We start from the raw sequence: 21,664 nt of genomic DNA, 5'->3' as shown, positions 1-21,664 counted from the left end.
CTTCTTCCTTTCCAATTTCCTTCTATTTCTTTTTCTTGTCTGATTGCTGTGACCAGGACTTCCTACATTATGTTGAATAAAAGTGGTGATAATGGACATCCGTGTCTTGTTCTTGATCTTAAGGAAAACACTTTTAGCTTTTCACCATTGAGTATGATGTTAGCTGTGAGTTTGTCATGTGTGGTCTTTATTATGTTGAGGTATGTTCTTCTATTCCCACTTTGCTGAGAGTTTTTCTCATAAATGGATGCTGGATTTTATAAAATGCTTTTTCTGTATCTATTGAAATTATCATGTGGTTTTTATCCTTAATTTTGTTTATGTGGTTGTATCATGTTAATTTGCATATATTCAACTATCCTTGCATTGAAGAATAAATCCCACTTGATCGTGGTATACGATCTTTTTAATGTATTGCTGAATTGGGTTTGCAAATATTTTGTTGAGACTATTTGCATCTATGTTCATCAGGGATATCGGCCTGTACTTTTTCTTTTTTGTAATGCTTCGTTTTGAAATCGAGGTAATGCTGGCCTTGTACTAGTATAATGAGCTTGGGAGCCTTCTCTCCTCTTGAATTTTTTGGAATACTTTGAGAAGGATGTTTGAATGTTGGGTAAAATTTACCTGTGAAGCCATTACTTTTAGGACTTATTTGTTGGGATTTTTTTTATTTTTTTATTGCTGGTCTGATTTTAGTAGTTATCAGTCTGTTCAGATTTTTTGTTTTCTCTTGACTCAGTCTTGGAAGATTGTATGTTTCTTTTTAAATATATATATAATGATTTCAGAGGGAGAAAGACATAGAAACACCAATGATGAGAGAGAATATTGATAGGCTTCCTCCTGCATGCCCCCTACTGGGCACCAAGCCCACAAACTGGGCATGTGCCCTGTCCAGGAACCCAGTCAGTAACCTCCTGGTTCATAAGTTGATGCTCAACCACTGAGCCACACCTGCCAGGCAGATTATATGTTTCTAAACATTTATCCATTTCTTCCAGATTTTCCAATTTGTTGGCATATAATTGTTCATAGTATTTCCTTCTTGTAAACCTTTGTATTTCTGTAGCATCAATGGTCATTTCTCCTCTTTCATTTCTGATTTTATTTATTTGGCTCCTCTCTTTTTTTTCTTGATAAGTGTGGTTAAAGGCTTATCATTCTGTTTATCTTTTCAAAGGACCAGCTGTTGTTTGATTGCTCTTTTGTGGGTTTTTTTTTTTTATACTTTATTTTGTTTAGTTCCACTCTGATCTTTATTATTTCCTTCTTTCAATTCACTTTGGACTTTGTCCTTCATTTTTGAGTTTCTTTTGGTTGAAAGGTTAGATTGTGTATTTGAGATTTTTCTTACTTCTCGAGGTAGACCTGTAATAAATACTCTTGGGACTTCTTTCGCTGTGTCCCATAGATTTTTGGACCATTGTGTGTGTGTTTTAAAAAATATATATTTTCATTGATCTCAGAGAGGAAGGGAGAGGGAGAGAGAGACAGAAACATCAATGATGAGAGAGAATCACTGATTGGCTGCCTCCTGCAAATCCCACCCCCACCCATCCAGGGATCAAGCCTGCAACAGGGATATGTGCCCTAATGGGGAATCAAACCACAGCCTCCCAGTTCATAGGTCAGTGCTCAACCACAGAGCCTCACCAACCAGGCCATTGGGCCATTGTGTTTTATTTTCATTTGTCTCAAGGTTTCTTTGATTTCTTCCTTGATCTCATTGTTAACCCTTCATTGTTTAATAGCACATTATTTAGCCTCCATGAGCTTGTGTTTTTCTGTGTTGTTTTTTCTTGTAACTGATTTCTAGTTTCAAACCTTGTGGTCAGAGAAGATGCTTGATATGATTCCAGTCTTCCTAGATTTATTGAGACCGTGACCTAACATGTGGTCTATCCTGGACAATGTTCCATGTCCGCTTGAAAAGAATGTATATTGTGCTGCTTTGTGACAAAATGTTGTAGAAATATCAATTAAATCCATCTGGTCGAAAGGATCATTTAAGGACACAGTTTCCTTGTTGATTTTCTGTCCGGATAATCTACCCATTGATGTCAATGGGGTGTTAAAGTCTCCACAATTACTGTATTTGATCTCTCCTTTTGTATTCATCAATATTTACTTTATATACTATTTAGGTGCTTTACATTTGGTATGTAAATGTTTAGAAGGGTAACATCCTAGTGTCGGATTGATCCCTTTATCATTATGAAATGTCCTTCTTTGCCCGGCTGGCATGACTCAGTGGTTGAACGCTGACCTATGAACTAGGAGGTTACAGTTTGATTCCTGGTCAGGGCACATGCCTGGGTTGTGGGCTTGATCTCCAGTGGGGGGCGTGCAGGAGGCAGCCTGTCAATGATTCTCATCATTGATGTTTCTCTCTCTCTCTCCCTCTCCCTTCCTCTCTGAAATCAATAAAAATATTTTTAAAAGAAATGTCCTCCTTTGTCTCTTGTTATAGCCTTTGTTTAAAAGTCTATTTTGTCTGGTATACATATTGCTACCCCAGCATCTTTTTTGTTTCCATTTTCATGTAGTATCTTTTTCCATCCCTTTACTTTCAGTCTGTGTGTGTCTTTTGATCTGAAGTGGGTCTCTTATAGACAGTGGGTGTTGTTTAGGTCTTGTTTTCTTATCCATTCAGCTACTCTGTGTCTTTAGACTGGAGCATTTAATCCATTTACATTTAAGTGATTATTGATAGGTACGTGGTTATTGATATTTTATTATTCATATTTATATTCTTTCCCTCCTTTTTCTTCTTAAAGAAGTACCTTTAACATTTCTTCTAATACTGATTTGGTAGTGATAACTCCTCTACCTTTTTCTTGTGTGGGAAGCTCTTTATCTCCTATTTCAATTCTAAAGGATAGCCTTTATGGATAGAGTAGTCTTGGCTGTAGGTCCTTGCTTTTCATCACTTTGAATATTGTGTGGTAATCCCTTCTTGCCTGCAAAGTTTCTGTTGAGAAATCAGCTGACAGCCTTTTCTTTTTTCACTTTTAAAATTTATTTTAGTGAGAGAGAGGCAGAGGAAGAAACAGCGATTCATTGTCCCACTTATTTATGCATGCATTTGTTGATTCTTGTATGTGCCCTGACCAGGGATTGAACCTGGAACCTTGGTGTATCGGGAGGATGCTCTAACCAACTGAGCTACCCAGCCAGGGCTCAGCTGAGAGTCTTATGAGAGCTCCCCTGTAGGTAACTGCCCTTCTCTTGCTGCTTTTAAGATTCTATCTTTGTCTTTAAACTTTGGCACTTTGATTATTATGTATCTTGTTATGAGCCTCTTTGGGCTTATTTTGTTTGAGACTCTCTGAACTTCCTAGACTTATATGTCTATTTCCGTCGCCAAGTTAGGGAAGTTTTAAGCTGTAATTTCTTCAAACAGGTTTTCAATTCCTTGCTCTCTTTTCTCCTCCTGGTACCCTTGTGATGTGAATGTTGAAATGGTTGATGTTGTCCCAGAGGTCTCTTAAACTGTCCTCATTTTTAAAAATTCTGTTTTCTTTTTGCTGTTTCAATTGGGTGTTTTTCTCTACTTTGTCTTCCAAATCACTGACTCGATCCTCTTCTTCGTGTAACCTGCTATTTGATTCCTTCTAGTGTACTTTTCAGTTTTGACTGGTTTGTTTTTTTATGGTGTCTATGACCTTATTTATGCTATTTATACTATCTCCTTGTTGAAGTTCTCACTTAGTTCATCTATTCTTCCTCTAAGTTCTTTGAGCATCCTTATAGCCAGTGTTTTGAACTCTGCATCTGGTAGCTTAGTGGCCTCCATTTCATTCTTTTTCTGGAATTTTCTCCTGTTCTTTCCTTTGAGGCATGTTGCTTTGTCTCCTCGTTTTGGCTGCCTCTCTGTGTTGTTTCTATGTCTTAGGTAGATTTTCTGTGTCTCCCAGTCTTGGCAGGTGGCCTTATGTAATAGGCGACCTGTAGGGCCCAGTGGAGCAGTCTGCCTGCTCACCTGAGCTGGGTGCTCTAGGAGTGCCCTCATGTGGGATGAGTGTGCCCTCCTGTTATAGTTGAGTAGGCATGTCTGAGTAGGGTTGTCTGACTAGGGTTGACCCTCAGGCTGACTGGCCACAACCACAGAGCAGGATTCACCCCAAAAGGGCTCTGGTGCTTGCTGAGACTACCCTTTTGGGGGGCCTTTCGTGGAGATAATCAGGGATGCTCTGTTGTGGTCTGGAGGCAGCCACTGAGTGTGTTGGTGCTGGGGCCTCTTTGGAGGGCCTCCGGTGCACCCCCGGGTCAGCGGCTGCCTAGGCAGGAGCTTCCAAAATATTCGAGGTTGGTAGCTGCCTCTGTTGGTCTGGGAGCTGCTTGGGAGGGGTCACGCTACAAACTGATGCCAGCTACCACCACTGCCGCCCGGGTGCTCAGCAGGAGGCACAGGGCAAGCTGAGGCCAGCTGCCACCTGCCCGGGGCCTCCGGACCTTTGAGAGTGTTTAGGAAAGTCTGTAGCACAGGCCAAAGCTGGCTGCCTGGAAAAACAGCCCTTGAAAGTGGCTCGGGTGATGTGCTGAAGTGTGCTTTTTAAAAAGTTTGAATTTTGTACTTTAATATTTCAGGCTTCTTTACTAAAATTGGAATATCTGATTACTCAGGGCTCCAGCCCCACTCTGCTTCTTGTGTTGATTGTCTGGCCCTTTTGAACATCTTATTTATTATTATTATTCATTTTTTAAAATATATTTTATTGATATTTTACAGAGAGGAAGGGAGAGGGATAGAGAGTTAGAAACATCGATAAGAGAGAAACACCGATCAGCTGCCTCCTCCACACTCCCCACTGGGGGATGTGCCCGCAACCAAGGTACATGCCCTTGACCGGAATCGAACCTGGGACCCTTCAGTCCACAGGCCAACACTCTATCCACTGAGCCAAACCGGTTAGGGCTATTATTATTATTTTTAAATATTTTTTTATTGATTTCAGAGAGGAAAGGAGAGGGAGAGAGAGATAGAAACATCAATGATGAGAAAGAATCATTGATGGGCTGCCTCCTGCACGCCCCCTACTGGGGATTGAGTCTGCAACCCCGGGCATGTGCCCTTGACCAGAATTGAACTGGGGACCCTTCAGTCCACAGGCCGACACTCCGTCCACTGAGCCAAACCAGCCAGGGCTGAACATTCTATTTAATGAGAATAATATGCTGATGGGGTCAGGTAGGCAGAGGGCAGCAGCTAACGCAACGGTTCTCAACCTGTGGGCCACGACCCCTGAAAAAACATCCTGCAGATCAGATAGTTACATTACAATTCATAACAGTAGCAAATTTACAGTTATGAAGTAGCAACGAAAATAATTTTATGGTTGGGGGTCACCACAACATGAGGAACTGTATTAAAGGGTCGCGGCACCAGGAAGGTTGAGAACCACTGGAAGGAGTCACAAGACTTCTGGTTCCGAATTCTGACCCCATCATGGTCTTGCTGTGTGACTCAGGGCTAATCATTATCCTCTCTGACCCTGGTTTTCATCTGTAAGAGGGAATCAGTGAATTCCCTCTCCACTCTCCGCACCGCAGAAGTAGCCTAGAAAAAAGGCTCCGTAATATGGTTGCCGTTGTCCGGTTCTAAGAGATTTCAGACCTGTTTCTTAGCAGAGGGACTATTCAAATAATGATCTTAGGCTGGTTTGCAGTAGGTAGGGCCGGAAAATGGAGGGCCCCGTTTCCTCCGCCTCCTCCTTTGACCCCCGCCCCCCAGCATAGCATGAAATCTGCCCACTAGCCTAAGCCCCTCACTGTAGCAGTGGAGTAAGTGACCAGAGGTCAGAGGCCTTCCCAAAGCCACAGCCCATGTTGCGGGCGCACAGCTCCCATTCTCATACTCAGTTCTCCGCATCGCCTGCCTTGCTGAGGCCGCTCCCCAAGGGGCACATGTGGGGCTGACAGACTTGGGATTGCCAATGTTTTTTGAACTCTGTGCCAGGCATGGTTCCGAGCATTTCACCTGCGTTAATGCTGGTCACCTGGATGACCCGAGGACGTGGTGGTTTTGTTCATCGTGCGGACAAGGAAACTGAAATTCAGTCACTTTCTTCAGGTCACACAGCTGGGCAGTGGCATGGCCAGCGTCCCCCTGCCTCATCCCGAGGGTCTCGGTCTTGCCACTGCCCCAGGCCGGGGTCCCCTCGTCTCCCTTCCCTGTAGCCGTGTCTCTGTCCCGGTCTGCATCTCCATTCCAGCCGCCCCAGCTTCCTCGCTGGCCTTCCAACAACACTGAATCCTGCCCCAGGTCTTTGACCTTGCTGTCCCCTCACCCTGGAGTGCTTCCTTCTGACCATGGTCCTCCTTCCTCCTTGTCTTTCTGGCCCTGCTCGGATGTCCCCTTGTCAGGCTGGCCTGCGTCAACCACAACAGCTAAAATCCGCTCTCCAGGAACGTGCCGTCATCCACCTACTTTTAATTCTCTGTAGGCCACAGCCCAGTCCATGGATTCACGTATTCATTCATTCATTTATACATTTTATTATCCATTCAGTAAACATGGACTGGGCGTCCATTATGTGCCAGGCGATGTTCTTGGCCCAAGGGGTACAGCAGTAAACAAAGCAGGCAAAAATCCCTGATCTGCAGTACTTACTTCTAGAAGACAACGCAAACAGTAAAGAAGCAAAATATAGATTATGTTCAATTACTAGTATTTTTAAAAATATATTTTTATTGATTTCAGAGAGGAAAGGTCAGGGAGAGAGAGAGAGAGAGAGAGAGAGAGAGAGAGAGAGAGAGAGAAACATCAATGAGAGAGAGAGAGAGAGAGAGAGAGAGAGAGAGAGAGAGAGAAACATCAGTGATGAGAGAGAGTCATTAATTGGCTTTGGCTGCCTCCCGCACGCCCCACGCTGGGGACTGAGCCCGCAACCAGGGCATGTACCCTGACCGGGAATTGGACTGTGACCTCTTGGTTCATAGGTTGACGCTCAACCACTGAGCCATGCCAGCCGGGCAGCAGTATGCTTTTAAGAAAGGGAAATATGAAATATTATGACAGCGGTTGGTGAGGGGAGGCCTTCCCGAGGAGTCGACTTTTGAGCTGAGGCCTGAAGGTGAAAGGGGAGCCACTGGGATCTGGGCAGGATAAACAGCCGGTGCAAAGGCCCTGAGGCAGGGATGTGTACGGAATGTTTAGGGAACAGCGAGGAGGCCACTGCGGCTGGAGCACAATGGGTGAAGGGTAGAGTGGGAGGTCCCAGGCAGGGCCTGGTGGGCTGCAGCGAGGACTCTGGCTTTTCCTCTGAGTGGGTTGGGGGCCATAGAAGGTTCTGAGCAGAGGAAGGATATGGCCTGACTCAAGTGTTTACAGGCTTACAGGGGAAACAGACCGAGGGGCAAAGACAGGAGCCAGGGACCAGGGCAGAGGAGAATGCACTGGTCCAGGCAAGTGATGAGGGGGGCTGGCCACAGACGGGCTGAGAAGTGGGCCAGTTCTGCATAGATTTGAGCAGTGAGGCTGATGTGAGGTACAGTGGGAAAGGCAGGGTCAATGAGAACCCCACCACTTGGCGTGTGCGTTGTTACTAGGCCAACGTGTTGAAAGTCCAGCCCTCCCATGTCATCCCCGTGAAGCACAGGTCATGTACCCCAGCACCTACCACAGAGCCTGGCTCACAGAGGCTCTCAGTACTGTTGATCCCTGCGATTCTTTGTCTGCCATCTCTTTTGGGGTGTCTCTCTCTTTAGTGTCCTCTATCTGTCCCTCATTTCTGCCAGGAATTCCCTTGCCTCCCCGCCCCCCCGCCGTTCCTCTTAACCTCCCCAATGCCATCTCAGCCCCCCTGACCCCGGTTCCTGCCGCCCCTGCAGCTTCGAGGCGGAGAATGGGCCTACACCGTCCCCCGGCCGCAGCCCGCTGGACTCGCAGGCGAGCCCGGGCCTGGTGCTGCACGCCGGGGCGGCCACCAGCCAGCGCCGTGAATCTTTCCTCTACCGCTCCGACAGCGACTATGACATGTCGCCCAAGACCATGTCCCGGAACTCGTCAGTCACCAGCGAGGCGTGAGCACTCCCTAACCCCACCTGCCAGCTACTCCAGGCCTGGCCCTTTCACAGGCTGCCCTTCCCAGCAAGGAGGGGGCGCGCTGCCCGAGCCCCCAGGGGAGGGCAAATGCCCCCCTTCCCCTGTCAGGAGCTCAGTCCCTTATAGCATGTCCATCCCGTGAGTGCCCACCCTATCTCTGCCCCCCACCCAGCCACACCTAGCCCCTCCCTCAGTTCAAGCCCCTATCCTTGTCCATACAGTCCCCACCTACCCAACTTGCCCATTGGCTGCTGGGGCCGGGCCCCACCTCAGCCTGTGTCTCTAGCAAGGAGGGAAGACCCCCCAGTTGAGCCCTCTCCCTACCGCTGCCACTGCTTCCTCCCAGAGTCCACTTCTGCTGAGCAGCCTCTCCTCCCCTCCGCCAGCCTTTCCTAAGCCAGCTTCCCTCATCATTGCCACCTACGGAGGTGTGAGCACCCCCAGACCTGCTCAGCCCCCTCCCCTCTCATTGGATCCTCCAGCCCTTGCCCTACCCACCAAGGTACCTATCTCACCTACCCCCCCTCAGGCCCCTTTCTGCCCTACTCCCCTCCCCACCCACTGCTCTCACCTGCCCCCACCCACCTGAGCCCTTCTCCCTACCACCATTTCCTTCAGGACTGGCCCCTGCAGCATGTTCACTCTTGTGAGGTGTGAGTGCCCTCTCCCCCCACCCTGAGGAGCCCCTCCCTGCCCACCAGCCTCCCTGGGCCTGGCCCCCACAGAGTGTCCCCCAGGAGAGTTGCTTCTCGGGCGCCCCGCCCCCTCCACTCCCAGGCCCTTTGGCGTCCCACTGTGCGGACCTCTGACCTACCCCTGTCCTGGATTACAGGTATGCTGAGGACCTCATCGTGACACCATTTGCCCAGGTGAGACCTCGCCCCCAAGGAGGGAAAGGACTCCAAACCTCCCCCACACTTGGGGACAGGGGCCCAGTACCCTCTCCTCACTGCCGTCCTGATCCCAGGTGCTGGCCAGTCTCCGGAGTGTTCGCAGCAACTTCTCACTGCTGACCAACGTGCCCATTCCCAGCAACAAGTAAGTTGAGCTGGGCCCCAAAGCCATGATCGTGAACTAAGCACAGCTGGGTCCACGCTGGGTTCTGCCTTGTGACCTCAGGCAGGCACTTGATCTGTCCGTTCAGGTAACAGCTCCCTCTGAGCCAGTAAACTCTTGTCATTCAAATGCCTAAGACACAGAAACCTTTATACATAAAGACTGAGGGTCCCAGATATAGGGTGGTGAGACCATAGGCAGCCAGCCACCCCAGCCTCGGGGCCTCTCCTGCCCTGATGCTAACTTGCTGGACAGATAGGATCCTGTGGTGTATCTGCTCCCCCTTCATAAAATAAGAATTTAATAGCTGCCCCACTAGATGGCTGCTGTGAGGAGTCCAGAAGATGATAAATGGAAAGTGCTAAAACATTGCCCAGCACATAGTAAGCGCTCACTGAATAGGAGTACTTCTTCTTCTTTTGGGTCAGGGGTATGGCTGAGAGCAGCTGGTCCCTCTGGGAGTTCTGGGGGGGGGGGGCGAGGGGGGGTGCGCATGGAAGGAAGCAGAAACTTTGAGACACAAGACCTGACCCTACTGCTGATCAGCCATGTAGTCTCCAGGAAGCTGGTTCACCTCCTTGAACCTCAGTTTCCCTGTCTGTAAAATGGGTTCTTGTGGGTTCTGTGAGAGGCTGCAGAGTACATGGCAGCGTGCCTGGGACACACGGAGCGCTCAGCAAAAGGAGTATCGGCACCACTCACGGAGAGGGGGGCAGGGATCTGGAGGGGCCCAGGCCGGCACTGGAGCCCCATTTGTTTGCAGGCGATCCCCACTGAGTGGCCCAACCCCAGTCTGCAAGGCCACACTGTCAGGTAAGCCCAGGGGTAGTGGCAAAGGGCCCCTCTTACTGCCCCAGTGGGGGTCCCTCGCCCAGGGTAGTTGATTCATCCCCTTTCCCAACACCCCACTCACCTGGCAGACCCCATCGCCACGGGCCGGGGCCTCTGAGGGCCTGCCTGTGGGTCCTCCCCGTCACCACCCTGCTGCCCCTTCTCCAGAGGAGACATGTCAGCAGTTGGCCCGCGAGACGTTGGAGGAGCTGGACTGGTGTCTGGAGCAGCTAGAGACCATGCAGACCTACCGCTCAGTCAGCGAGATGGCGTCCCACAAGGTGTGTGGACCCCGCTGGCCGGCAGGGCGGGGCCAGTCCCTGGTGGGGCTGTGGGTGGGGCTATTCCTAGGCAGAGCCTGTGGGGCGGGGCCTGGGGCGGGGCTAGCAACAGGGCGGTCCCAGTGGGCAGGGCCACTCTGTGGCTAGGGCTATAGGGTGGGGGCACAGCTTCTATAGATCTTTACTTCTCCCAGGACCTAGGGAGCCTGGTGTGTGTGTGTGTGTGTGTGTGTACATCTGTCCATAGACAATCATGTTTCTTGGGGCGGGTGGTGTGCTTGTATCATCTATGGGTATGTACCTGTGGCTGAGTCTGTGTGGCTGTCCATTTGTAGGCTGCACATTAGCAGTGTGCGGTGGGGGTGTGTTCCGAGAGACGGCCAGGCGTGGAGTACAGATGTGTACCTATGGATGGTGTGGGTGTGCACAGGCGATTATGCAGGGTTGTGTGTGGGTCTGTGCCGGGGGGATGTGTATGTCTACAGGTGTGAGTTGGTCCACATTTGTGGTGTGTGTCTCCATGTGTTTGTGACTCTCCGTGTGTGCTTGCACACGTATGCGTGTGCTTGCAGGGCTGCAGGGGAGGGTGCAAGGCTTCCATGGACAGCTGGGCAGACCGTGCCCTGCACAGCTCCAGGGGTCACCGTTCAGAAAGTAGGCCGAGTGCCTGATGCTTCCTGGAGTGTGCGGCTCAGTGGCCGCCCCTGTGGGAGGAAGCAGCTCAGGAAATGAGTGTGCAGGTGGGGGTGTCTGTTGGGGGCCGTGCATATGCCTGTGGGTGGAGATCTGTCTGGGAACATATAAGCCTGAGGGTGGTTGTGTCCCTGAGTGTGCGTTGAGCATCTGAGCATGTGACTGTATCTCTGAATGTGAATCTGCGAGTGAGTGTGTGTGTGTGTGTGAACTCCCTTATGGATTTGTCAGGGTGTGTTTGTGTCTAAGGGCACGTGGGTATTTGTGTTTGTTTGAAAGTGTCTGTGGGTGTGTTGAGTGTGTGTTTATAAGTGTGTCCCGTATCTGAGTGTTTGTCCCTCGGCGTGTGTCTCCATGTCTGGGTGTGGGTCTGTGTTCTTGGAAGGGGCGTGTCTGAAGGCATGTGTACCTCTATGGACTCAGCTATATACCTACAAAGGTGTTACCCGTCAGAGTTGTGACTGTGCGTGTGTGTGTGTGTGTGCGCGCGTGTGGTCAGGGTAGCCCTAAAAGCATCTGGATATCTGTTGTGTTCAGTGTGCCCAGTGTCTGGCTGTGTTAGCATGGAAGGTGTGTCTCAGAGTGTTCGTAGGACTGTGAGTGTGGGGAGCATCTGGGTGTGTGTCTTTGTCTCTGGGTGTGTCCATGGAGGAGGCATGTCCTCGAGGGGGTGTGTGCTGCCCTGCCTATCCCGGCAGCCCCACTTGGGCCTGGCCGAGGCCTGTGGACTCTGATGCCCCTTTAACGCCCCCCCACCCCCGGCACCAGCTGACATCACATGCAGCCTGCCAGTGCTGCAGTGAGCACGCACACACAGGCGCACAAACGGAGCCCAGAGCCTCTGAAGCCGCCTCCTGGGACCCTCGCCCTGCCCCTCCATGGGCAGGGGTCCCTGGCCACCTCCGACCACTGCTGTGGGGGGGCCTGCAGAGGCCAGGGGCCCGCAGACCATGTAACCAGGGCTGCCACCGGGAGCGCGGAGGGGAAGGGAGCCCCCAGCCCTGCTGGGCCGGCCCAGGCCCCTCCGCGGCTCCCCTTTCCACTGCCCACCTGCCCAGCACCCCACCCCCACCCCAGACTGTGGCTGCCAACCCCAGGACTCCCCAAGCTCTGCCTCTGTGCGCGGCAGCCCTGAGCGGGGCTAGACTCCAAGATGCCCTTGGTGGATTTCTTCTGCGAGACCTGCTCCAAGCCATGGCTGGTGGGCTGGTGGGACCAGGTAGGGGGCCTCGGGGTGGTGGATGGGCAGGAGACCCTCTGACCTCTGACCCATCAACCTCTGGTCTGAACTTGTGTGTTCAGCTGTGCACGTGTGTGGCCTGGAAATGAATGCTTATGACTGTGTCTCTGTGCGTGGCCCAGGGCTGGGTGTAGATGGTGGGTGGCTGGGGGTGTGGATCTCTCTGGGTGTGACTGTCGGTACACACATGTGTGTCTGCAGTGGTGTGGGGCCACCTAACTATATGCTTGTTTGCCTGGGGCATGGTGTGGCCCTGTCTGAGACCCTATGGCTTCAATTGCATTGTGTGTTGGACGTGTTCGTGAGTCCAGAACTACATGATTTTTCTGGGGCATGTGACCTCGAGTGTCAGTGACCACCTTATTGTACATGCCCCTTGATTTACGTGTCTGCGGCTGTGTGAACTGTGCAACAGAAATCTGTGTGCGGTTTGTGACTTTGTGGGTCCATCTTGCGTGTGCGGGTGCGTGTGCGTGTGCGTGTGTGTGTGTGTGTGTGTGTGTGTCTCTCTCTCTCTTTACGTGTGCCCAGGGTCTCTGGGCAGCACTGGGTGGAGTAAGTGCCGGTCCAGGGTGGGCACTTAGACTTACCCTTCCTGCCCAGTGTCCCTCTTGCATCTCTGGACACTGTCGGCTTCTGCTTTTGGGGTGCTTTGGCAGCTGGGGGGCGGGGAGCTGGTGCCCTTTCTCCTCCTTGCACAATGTCACCGCAGATGCTGTGTGAAGTAGCATGGGGGCGCCAGGAGAGGCCCCCAAGCCCAGCGCTGGGCGTATTACATTCATCTGTGCATCTGTCCACCTCCTGGGGCCAGGGGAGAGGGGGCGATGATGGGGAAACCCCTCTGCCGGGTGACGAACTAGGGCTTCCTAAGCTCACCATTCTCCCCTGCTCCAGACAAGCCTTCTCTTCGCCCAGAACTTGGGAACTGTGTTCCCTCCTTCCCAGCTGGGCTGAGTGCCGGAGGCCAGGACTCCCGGGGAGTGGGGTCCCTGTCTGCGGACACAGGGGCCAGGAGTAGCTCTGGGAAGGCAAGGGTTAAGGGGCCCGCAGCCTACCCCGCCTTTCCCCCAAGCCCAGAAGCTGGTTGGAAGGGGAGTTGCTAAGGAGACTCCCATCTCCATGGCAATGGGATTCTCCTGATACCTCATTGGCTCCCTGTTAGGAGCCCCTCCCTCCCACAGGTGCCCCTCTGGCTCCTCCTTGGGGGGAGAGGGAGAGAGTATGGACAGGGGAGCCCCACTTCCTCAGGCAAGGAGAGATATGCCCAGTCTCCTCAAGCCTGGGGACTCCCCAAGCCTGGGGACTCCTGTCCGGAGCTGGAGGAGAGGAAGGGCTCACCCCTCCCCTCTGGCAGCTTGCTGGGGGCTCTGTTGGCTGAACAGAGACGTTGGAGGCACTCATGGAGTCTTCAGAAGTTTCTTGGGCGAGGCTGACTTCCCCCCTTTTCCTCGACTCCATCATTCCTTCCTTCTTGCCTCCTTCACCTTAGTTCAAGAGGATGCTAAACCGGGAGCTCACACACCTGTCAGAGATGAGCAGGTCAGGAAACCAGGTCTCTGAGTACATCTCCTCCACGTTCCTGGGTGAGTGAAGGGCAGCCCCCGCAGGGGTGCACACCTGGGCTGGAGGGCCCCCCCAGACCTCGGGTCCTGTTGCCCACCTTTGCCCAAGGTGGACTCTGACTCAACTCTCCAAAGCTCAAAGTCACCATGGTCAAGAGTTCCCATACTCATGATGCCCCCAAATGCAGTGGGACCCTAACTTCTGTAGAACACCACATTTCAACGTCTCTCCCAACTGAAAAGCTCTCCCAAACTCAGGGGAACCCCCATGGAACTCTGAAACTCATGACCCCAAGAAACCCCCAAACTCAAATAGGATTCCTAAACTTGATGCCTCCAGGCTGAGCCCTGGCCGGGTGGCTCAGTGGGTTGGAGTGTTGTCCGGATACGCCACCGGGTTTGTGGGCTCGATCCCTACTTGGGCACCCGCTGGAGCCAACTAATGAACGATGAATGCGGGGCTTGGCAAGTCTATGTTCCTCTCGCTCTCTCTTTCTCTCTCTGTCTTCCTCTCTCTCTTCAACCAATACTTGTTTAAAAAAAAAAAAGATAAGAAAATGCCTCCAGGCTGAAAAGCCCCACAAAAGTCGATAGAATCTGCAAACTTGGAGTCCCCCAAATTAAGAAGAGCCCCCCAAATTCAAGAGAGATGTCTAAACTCAGTAGGGCTCTCAAATGTAAGGAAACTTCTGCCCTGAAGAATCCACAAACAACCTCCAAACTTTAAATAAAAAACCTTCAGGCTGAAAAGTCTCCCACATTCAATAGTATCCCCAAACTTTAGGTAATCAAACTCAACAGACTTCTAAAGCTTAAGAACCGGAAGAGATTCCCCAAACTGAGGAGCATTTCCTCTCAAGGTCACCCTAATGCAGAGTACCCCGCCTTTATCGGAACCCTCAAGCTCCTGGGCATCACCAGTTCACCCTACCCTCTGAACTCAAGAGCCCAAGCTGGGAACATTCCTCACAAATGCGGGATTTCACCCTCAGAGTTTATCACCAGAGGTTTCCAAAGTCAGGAGATGTCTACCCCACCCCAAGTTTAAGAGAAGGTTCTGATTTTCAAATGCTCCCACCAGGGGGGATGTGGCTGTGCCAAGTTCTGAGAGCCAGCCAATGGGAGCATGGCAGGCAAATGACCCCAGTAGGGCCCTGTCATTGACTGGGGCAGGGGGGTGGGGGGGCAGGTCACAATGGGTGGCCCTGACTGGGCTCTGGAGGCCCCTTGAAAGCTCAGGAAAAAGGCTCCAGGGCCTACCTGCCAGGCAGACTGGTGTTACCCAGTAGGGGTGGGGGTCCATGGAGCTGAAGACCATCCTTCTCTCCCTCCTCCCAGCACTGGCCACCCCCACCAGTACTCTCCGTCGCCATGGAGCTGTCTTCCCAGCCACCTCCAATCAGGGCAGGCAGCCTCTCTAACATCCCCACCCCACTTCCTGACTTCCATGCCACCCCCCTGCCAAACCTTGCGATTGGACTGGGGCCACTTCCCAGCTCCTGGCAGGCCCCAAAGTCCCCACCCCAGCCCACCAACTTCCCAGAAAAATTCCTACCTCCCCTCTGGTTTCCAGCTATGAGTAACCAACAGCATGACACCCAGAAGGGGTCTTCCATCCTGGGCAAAACTTCCCAAAGCTAATGGGATGGGGGCTGAGGGCCAGATGAGGGGATCTCTGAGGGGGACCCATGCTTGCTCTCCTCCATCTTCTACAGACAAGCAGAATGAAGTGGAGATCCCATCGCCCATGATGAGAGATGGAGAAAGGGCACCTCGGCCGAGACCCTCCCAGCAGCCCCCACCCGCGGAGCCACAGTTCCAGCCTATGTCTCAGATCACGGGGGTGAAGAAGATGACGCACAGCAGCAGCCTGACTGACGCCAGCATACCCCGCTTTGGGGTGAAGACAGACCAAGAGGAGCTCCTGGCCCAAGTGGGTGGGGGCCCAGCAGGGGCTGGGCTGGAGAGGGGTAGGGTTTCCTGGGGAAGGACTGGGTGTTGGATGAGCCTGAGATGCGGATTGGGGTGGACGGGTCCCCAGAGCATTCCTATGAAACCTTTCGTAAACCCACACGGTGTAAAATGAAGCCGTTGCCGTTAATTTATGTGTCTTTATTTGGTTTACTAGAGGCCCAGTGCACGAATTCATGCAAGGGTTAGGTCTGGCCAGTCCTCCCCGATCGGGGGGTGGGACCAGCCGGGGGGAGGGGCCTCGGGCGATTGGCTGGCCTGCCCTGCCCCCTGGTTGAACTCCTGGTCGAGGGGACAATTTGCATATTAGCCTTTTATTATATAGGATGATCAAAACACTTAATTACATCCAGTTTTACATGACGTGTAACACCCTTACAAGCTCTCTCAGGCTCTTCTGACACTTAGGACACATCTCGCTAATGGCTGCACAGGATGAACTGAGGTAAAGCACAGGTGCTCACAGACGCAGTTCACAGCTCGGGTGCCTGGATGCCCAGGTGCCCCGTGCGGTCCTGGGAAGGAGTTTGGCAGGGCCGCTCGCTGCTCAGGGTGCTGCCACCTGTGTAACCGCTGCTGCAGAACAAACGCCAAGCACTGTTTTCTGCTTTGGCTTTTCACCTTTTTTTGTAAAAGCAAAAACCCTCTTTGGATTTCCTTCGGTGAGCAGAAACAGGTCCTAATGGAGGTCTGTCCTAAAAGCCAGGGGCATGGCAGGAACTTTCTGAGACTCTTGGAAGCAGGAGCGAAAGGAGCTAAGCAAGGAGGTGGTCTCCGTTGGAGCCTGGCCTCAGCTGGGCCTCACGGGGAGCTGTGAACAGCACCGCAGAGGGGAGCCCACCTTGAGGGGAGCGCGCCGGCCTCGGCCTCTGTAGTCCCGTGTCATCACTGGCTGGGGGCTGCCCCAGCGGGGGCTGCATCATCCCCTCCATGTTGCTCCTGTGGGGGCAAAAGCAGTTTTCTGGAGAATGGGGCAGCCGTGAGCCTTAGAAGCATCAGTCCCAGCAGCGAGGAGGTGGGCCAGTTGCCGGTGAAGGGGATTTGGGCAGAACCCCAGCAGTGTGCACTGCAGGCCAGACCTGGGCTTGGCGTCTGACTTCCGAGAGACCTTGAGCCGAGGGGCCCTCGCATTGATTTGTACAGTAGACGTGCTGCTCTCTCAGTGGCTCACTCCGCCGACATTTATTGTAGCCCTCTGTTAGCTGACCCTGGCCCGTGCTGCCTTAGGTACCCCCCTCACCCCTTCCCCATCCCCCCATGCGCTCTGCTGGGCCCCCTGCTGGGCCCCCACCCTCTTAAGCTGGCACTGTTCTGGATCCTGGGAAGACGTGGAAAATTAGCCCATGTTTCCTTCCTCCTGGCCCCCATGAGCAGTTTCGCTCGAGGCTACAGGGTCTTGGGTAAGTCACATCCCTTCTCTGCCCCTGTCAAATGAGACCAAGTGCCTAGAGCAGTGCCTGGCAGATGATAATCACTCCACAAACAGCCGCTGTGGTTGCTTTGCTGTTTCTCCGCCCAGTAGGCCCTGGGCTATAAATTCGATACTACTGAGCATGCCACCCACCGGGTCAGCAATAGAGGGCGCTACCTTCAGACCTAAGCCCTCACAGGCTCCTGATGTCTGGCCTCCATCTCCTCCAGGAGCTGGAGGACCTGAACAAGTGGGGCCTGAACATCTTCCACGTGTCAGATTATGCCCGGGGCCGCTCCCTCAGCTGCATCATGTACACCATATTCCAGGTAAGGGGGCGGGGGGCTGAGTGGGGCCGGGTGAGGGGCAGTGAGAGGGAGGGGGCCAGGGCGGGGAGCTAAGGGCTAGTGGGGGTCGCCGCCTCCCCATACCTGTCCTCAGGAACGGGGCCTCCTGAAGAAGTTCCACATCCCGGTGGACACGATGGTGACATACATGCTGACTCTGGAGGACCACTACCACCAGGATGTGGCCTACCACAACAGCCTGCACGCCGCCGATGTGCTCCAGTCCACCCACGTGCTGCTGGCCACACCTGCGCTGGACGTGAGCTCCCCTCACCCCGCCTCCCTGACCGCCCCTCTCTGACTGCCCGTCTCTGACTCTGGGTCTCTGACCTCCGTCTCTCTCTGACCCCGTTCCTCTCTCTGATCCTTCTGTTTCTCTCTGAGCCCCCATCTTTCTAACCCTGTGTCTCTCTGACTCTCTCTCTCTGCCTCCAGGCTGTATTCACAGACCTGGAGATCCTCGCAGCCCTCTTCGCGGCTGCCATACACGACGTGGACCACCCCGGGGTCTCCAACCAGTTCCTCATCAACACCAGTGAGCGCCCCTCCACGAGGGGGGGAGGGGGGAGAGCCTGTTGGAGTGGAGGTGGGCGGGTGGGTTGGAGTGGAGGTGGGCAGGCCCACCTGTGCACGCTCTCTCCCCCTGACCTCCCGCCCCGCCTGGGCAGATTCGGAGCTGGCGCTCATGTACAATGACGAGTCGGTGCTGGAGAACCACCACCTGGCCGTGGGTTTCAAGCTGCTGCAGCAGGACAACTGTGACATCTTCCAGAACCTCAGCAAACGCCAGCGGCAGAGCCTGCGCAAGATGGTCATCGACATGGTGGGCGGGGCGGGGGCAGACCAGGAAAGGTCGGCTTTGCGGGGTGGCACCGTGGGAAGGTCTGAGTTTGAGACCCAGTGGCCCCTGGTGGGGGCGGGGGAGTCTTTTGGCGGGACCTGTGGGGACAGGTTGTGCCCAGTGAAAACTTGAGAAGCTCCGGCCGCACAGCGGTCTGGTGGGGAGATCCAGTGGCCCCTGTGACAGCCCCCTTGTCCACAGGTGCTGGCCACGGACATGTCCAAGCACATGACCCTCCTAGCTGACCTGAAGACCATGGTAGAAACCAAGAAAGTGACCAGCTCAGGGGTCCTTCTGCTGGACAACTACTCCGACCGCATCCAGGTGCCCCCTTCACACATCATAGAAGAAGACTGGTCCCCTCCCCTCCACCCTTCAGATCTGGGCTGCTCTCCAGCTCTCTTCTTGCCCATCTTCCTGTCTGCTTTTCTCTTTCCCCTCCCATCTTCCCCTTCCAATCCCCACCTCCCTACCCATCTCCCCCCACTTCCTACCATCTCCCCCAATTCTTTCTTCCCTTCATCAACGCCTCCCTGCCCCTCCCTGCCCCCCATCTTCTCCTCTCCCCCACCTTCCCCTCCCCTCTCCATTTCCCCTAACCTCTCTCCATCTCCCCCACACCTCCCTCCCTCCATTTTCCTCCTTCCCTCTGCCCTTTCCTCCATTAACCCCTTCTTATCTCCTCCCTCCTTCCCCCACCCATCGTCCTCTTTATTGCTCTGTCTCTCTGCATCTTCCCCTTACCCACTCTCCCCGCAAGGGGGGAAGGTAAGGAAGCCCGAAGCCTCCCACTGGGACAGGAGGAGCATGGCCTCTGAAGGTCCCGTGCCCGTGCAGGTCCTGAGGAACATGGTGCACTGTGCGGACCTCAGCAACCCCACCAAGCCGCTGGACCTGTACCGCCAGTGGACAGACCGCATCATGGCCGAGTTCTTCCAGCAGGGCGACCGCGAGCGGGAGCGCGGCATGGAGATCAGCCCCATGTGCGACAAGCACACAGCCTCGGTGGAGAAGTCTCAGGTACAGTGCAGGGCACCGGCCTCCCCCCCATCCGCCTGGAGCTTCAGGCCCAGAAGGTCCTGACCTGCTCCTCCACAACTTCAAGTCTTTGTTCTTTTTCTTACGATGTTTTTTTTTTTTTAAAATATATATTTGTACTGATTTCAGAGAGGAAAGGAGAGGGAGAGAGAGATAGAAACATCAATGATGAGAGAGATTCATTGATCGGCTGCAAACCCCACACTAGGGATCCAGCCAGCAGCCCGAGCTGGGAATTGAACCATGACCTCCTGATTCATAGGTCAACGCCCAGCCATGGAGCCATGCTGGCAGGGCATTCTTTTCTATCTTGATGGGAAATACGCAGCATTTCTCCTCCACAGAACAACCAGACTGAGCCTCTGGCACACACATCCTCAGACAGTTCTAATTCATTTGCAGCAACTGCCATAGGATCAGTAATACTTAGCTGGCCCTTAGTTACAGGCCTTATGCTGATTCAGCCTGTTTCTGATATCCTAACTTGGCCAGTGATACGGTCCCCGACTTTTAGAGGATTTTGAAATAAGATGCATTGACTTGTCTACATGTGCTGATTAATTTAACAAGAGGGACAGGAGTGCCCTCTCATAAAAACTCAGCACGTAGGTGTGAATGTAAGAGGTTCTCACCCTCCCCACGTCTAGTCTCCTCCCAGTGAGACCCACCTTTTCCAGTTCGGTGTGTGTGCCCTTCTAGACTAGGATTACCCAGCTTGGCTTGTTGGCAGTTGGGGCCAGGTCATTCTCTGTGGTGGGGGCGTCCTGTGCATCGTATGGTGTTGAGCAGCTTCCTTGGCCTTCACCCACTAGATGCCAGGAACACCCTCCCCTTTCTAGGCATAACAGTCAAAAATGTCTCCAGACGTTTTCAAATGTCTCCTGGGCCTGCAAATCATGCCCATCCTTGATGAAAGCCAGTTTCATAGCTTTATTATATAGTTACTAGAGGCCTGGTGCACGGATTCGTGCACTGGTGGGGTCCCTCAGCCTGGCCTGCGCCCTCTCACAATCCAGGACCCCTTGGGGGATGTCAGAGAGCTGGTTTTGGCCCGATCCCTGCAGGCCAGGCCAAGGGACCCCACTGGTGCACAAATCTGTGCACTGGGCCTCTAGTATGTATATAAGATCTTTGGTTAATCTCTTTCCATCCTCCCCCCTCCCCCTTCCCTCTGAGATTCATCAATCTGTTCCATGTTTCCATGTCTGTGTGTTGAGCGTCTGCCCCCTGGTGGTCAGTGTGCGTCATAGCTACCGGTAGAATGGTTGAATGGTTGCTTAGGCTTTTATATATATAGATTTTAACAGGCAACTTACCAGCAGTGGTTCGTGGGTTTAGCTTTTTGAAAAAGATAAATTATATCAATATATACCCATTTTATACAGCTTTCCTTTTCTTCTTAACAATGACTTGGAAATCTGTCCAAGCTATTACAAACAGATTTAGCCCACCCTTTTTCACTACTGTATAGTATTCCCATAGATGTATGTTGATAAAGGTTTGTGTGGTCATTTCCCTGTTGATAGACATTTAAGTGTTTAGGAGTTAGAAATTCACAGTGACTCAAACAAAACAAAGCTTTCTTTTTTCTTTTATACAAGGAAAGTCTAGAGAAAGAGAATTTGGCTCTCTATGGCTCCACAAAATTGGCAGGTCCCTGGAGCTTTCAGTGTTTCTCTTCTGCCATTGAAAGAATGGGGCTTCAATCCTCAGGGATGCCTCTCATGATCACAGATGCTGTCGACACCCTCTCTTTGCAAGGGAGACTGGGAAATGTAGTTTTCAGTGGAAGCATTGTGTCCCCCAAGAAAAATAATCCATTCAAAGTAGGGAAGATGATATTAGTCTCAGCCTGCAATGAAGTTATTTCTAGTTTTTCTTTGTTGCAAAAAATGCCATTATGAATATCTGTGGGTACCACATTAAAAAAAAAAATCCCCACCGTGACCGGTTGGGCTCAGTGGATAGAGCGTCGGCCTGCGGACTGAAGGGTCCCGGGTTCGATTCTGGTCAAGGGCATGTACCTTGGCTGCAGGCACGTCCCTAGTAGGGGGTGTGCAGGAGGCAGCTGATCGATGTTTCTCTCTCATCAATGTTTCTAACTCTCTATCCCTCTCCCTTCCTCTCTGTAAAAAATCAATAAAATATATTTTAAATAAATAAATAAAAATAAACAATGACTCCCTAACATAGCTTCTTTAAAAAAAAAATCCCCAACTGATGTACATATGGAGGTGTTCCCATTTTTTGTTTATATCTCATATGGTTCTTTTTTGTTATTTATGCAAGAATTTCTCCAGGGCGGATTTGGAAAAGCAAGATTGCTGGGTCACATGGTACCAA

General features: G+C 52.4%; 1 protein-coding gene across 6 annotated transcripts in view; it reads left to right on the top strand.

Annotated features, from left to right (window-relative positions):
• PDE4A (phosphodiesterase 4A) overlaps positions 1–21,664 on the top strand; it is a gene marked incomplete at its 5' end in the record, with an annotated part of 42,674 nt that overhangs the window by 19,976 nt on the left and 1,034 nt on the right. For 5 of the 6 annotated variants that reach the window (XM_081091805.1, XM_081091802.1, XM_081091807.1 and 2 more), the window contains 13 exons: positions 7,837–8,028; positions 8,883–8,919; positions 9,018–9,088; positions 9,870–9,919; positions 10,106–10,218; positions 13,641–13,734; positions 15,429–15,646; positions 17,326–17,424; positions 17,537–17,701; positions 17,878–17,977; positions 18,111–18,265; positions 18,485–18,607; positions 19,121–19,303. In XM_081091805.1, the coding sequence (XP_080947931.1) occupies positions 7,982–8,028; positions 8,883–8,919; positions 9,018–9,088; positions 9,870–9,919; positions 10,106–10,218; positions 13,641–13,734; positions 15,429–15,646; positions 17,326–17,424; positions 17,537–17,701; positions 17,878–17,977; positions 18,111–18,265; positions 18,485–18,607; positions 19,121–19,303 (1,455 nt within the window). Of the gene's footprint in view, positions 1–7,836; positions 8,029–8,882; positions 8,920–9,017; positions 9,089–9,869; positions 9,920–10,105; positions 10,219–11,704; positions 12,131–13,640; positions 13,735–15,428; positions 15,647–17,325; positions 17,425–17,536; positions 17,702–17,877; positions 17,978–18,110; positions 18,266–18,484; positions 18,608–19,120; positions 19,304–21,664 lie in introns of those variants that run through there. The other variant, XM_081091806.1, reaches the window with a different exon arrangement.

This window comes from Myotis nattereri (genome assembly GCF_964212035.1).
Source record: "Myotis nattereri genome assembly, chromosome: 5".
Classification (NCBI taxonomy): domain Eukaryota; kingdom Metazoa; phylum Chordata; class Mammalia; order Chiroptera; family Vespertilionidae; genus Myotis; species Myotis nattereri.
Note: the sequence above shows the minus strand (reverse complement) of the source record. Positions and strands in the feature narration are given on the sequence as shown.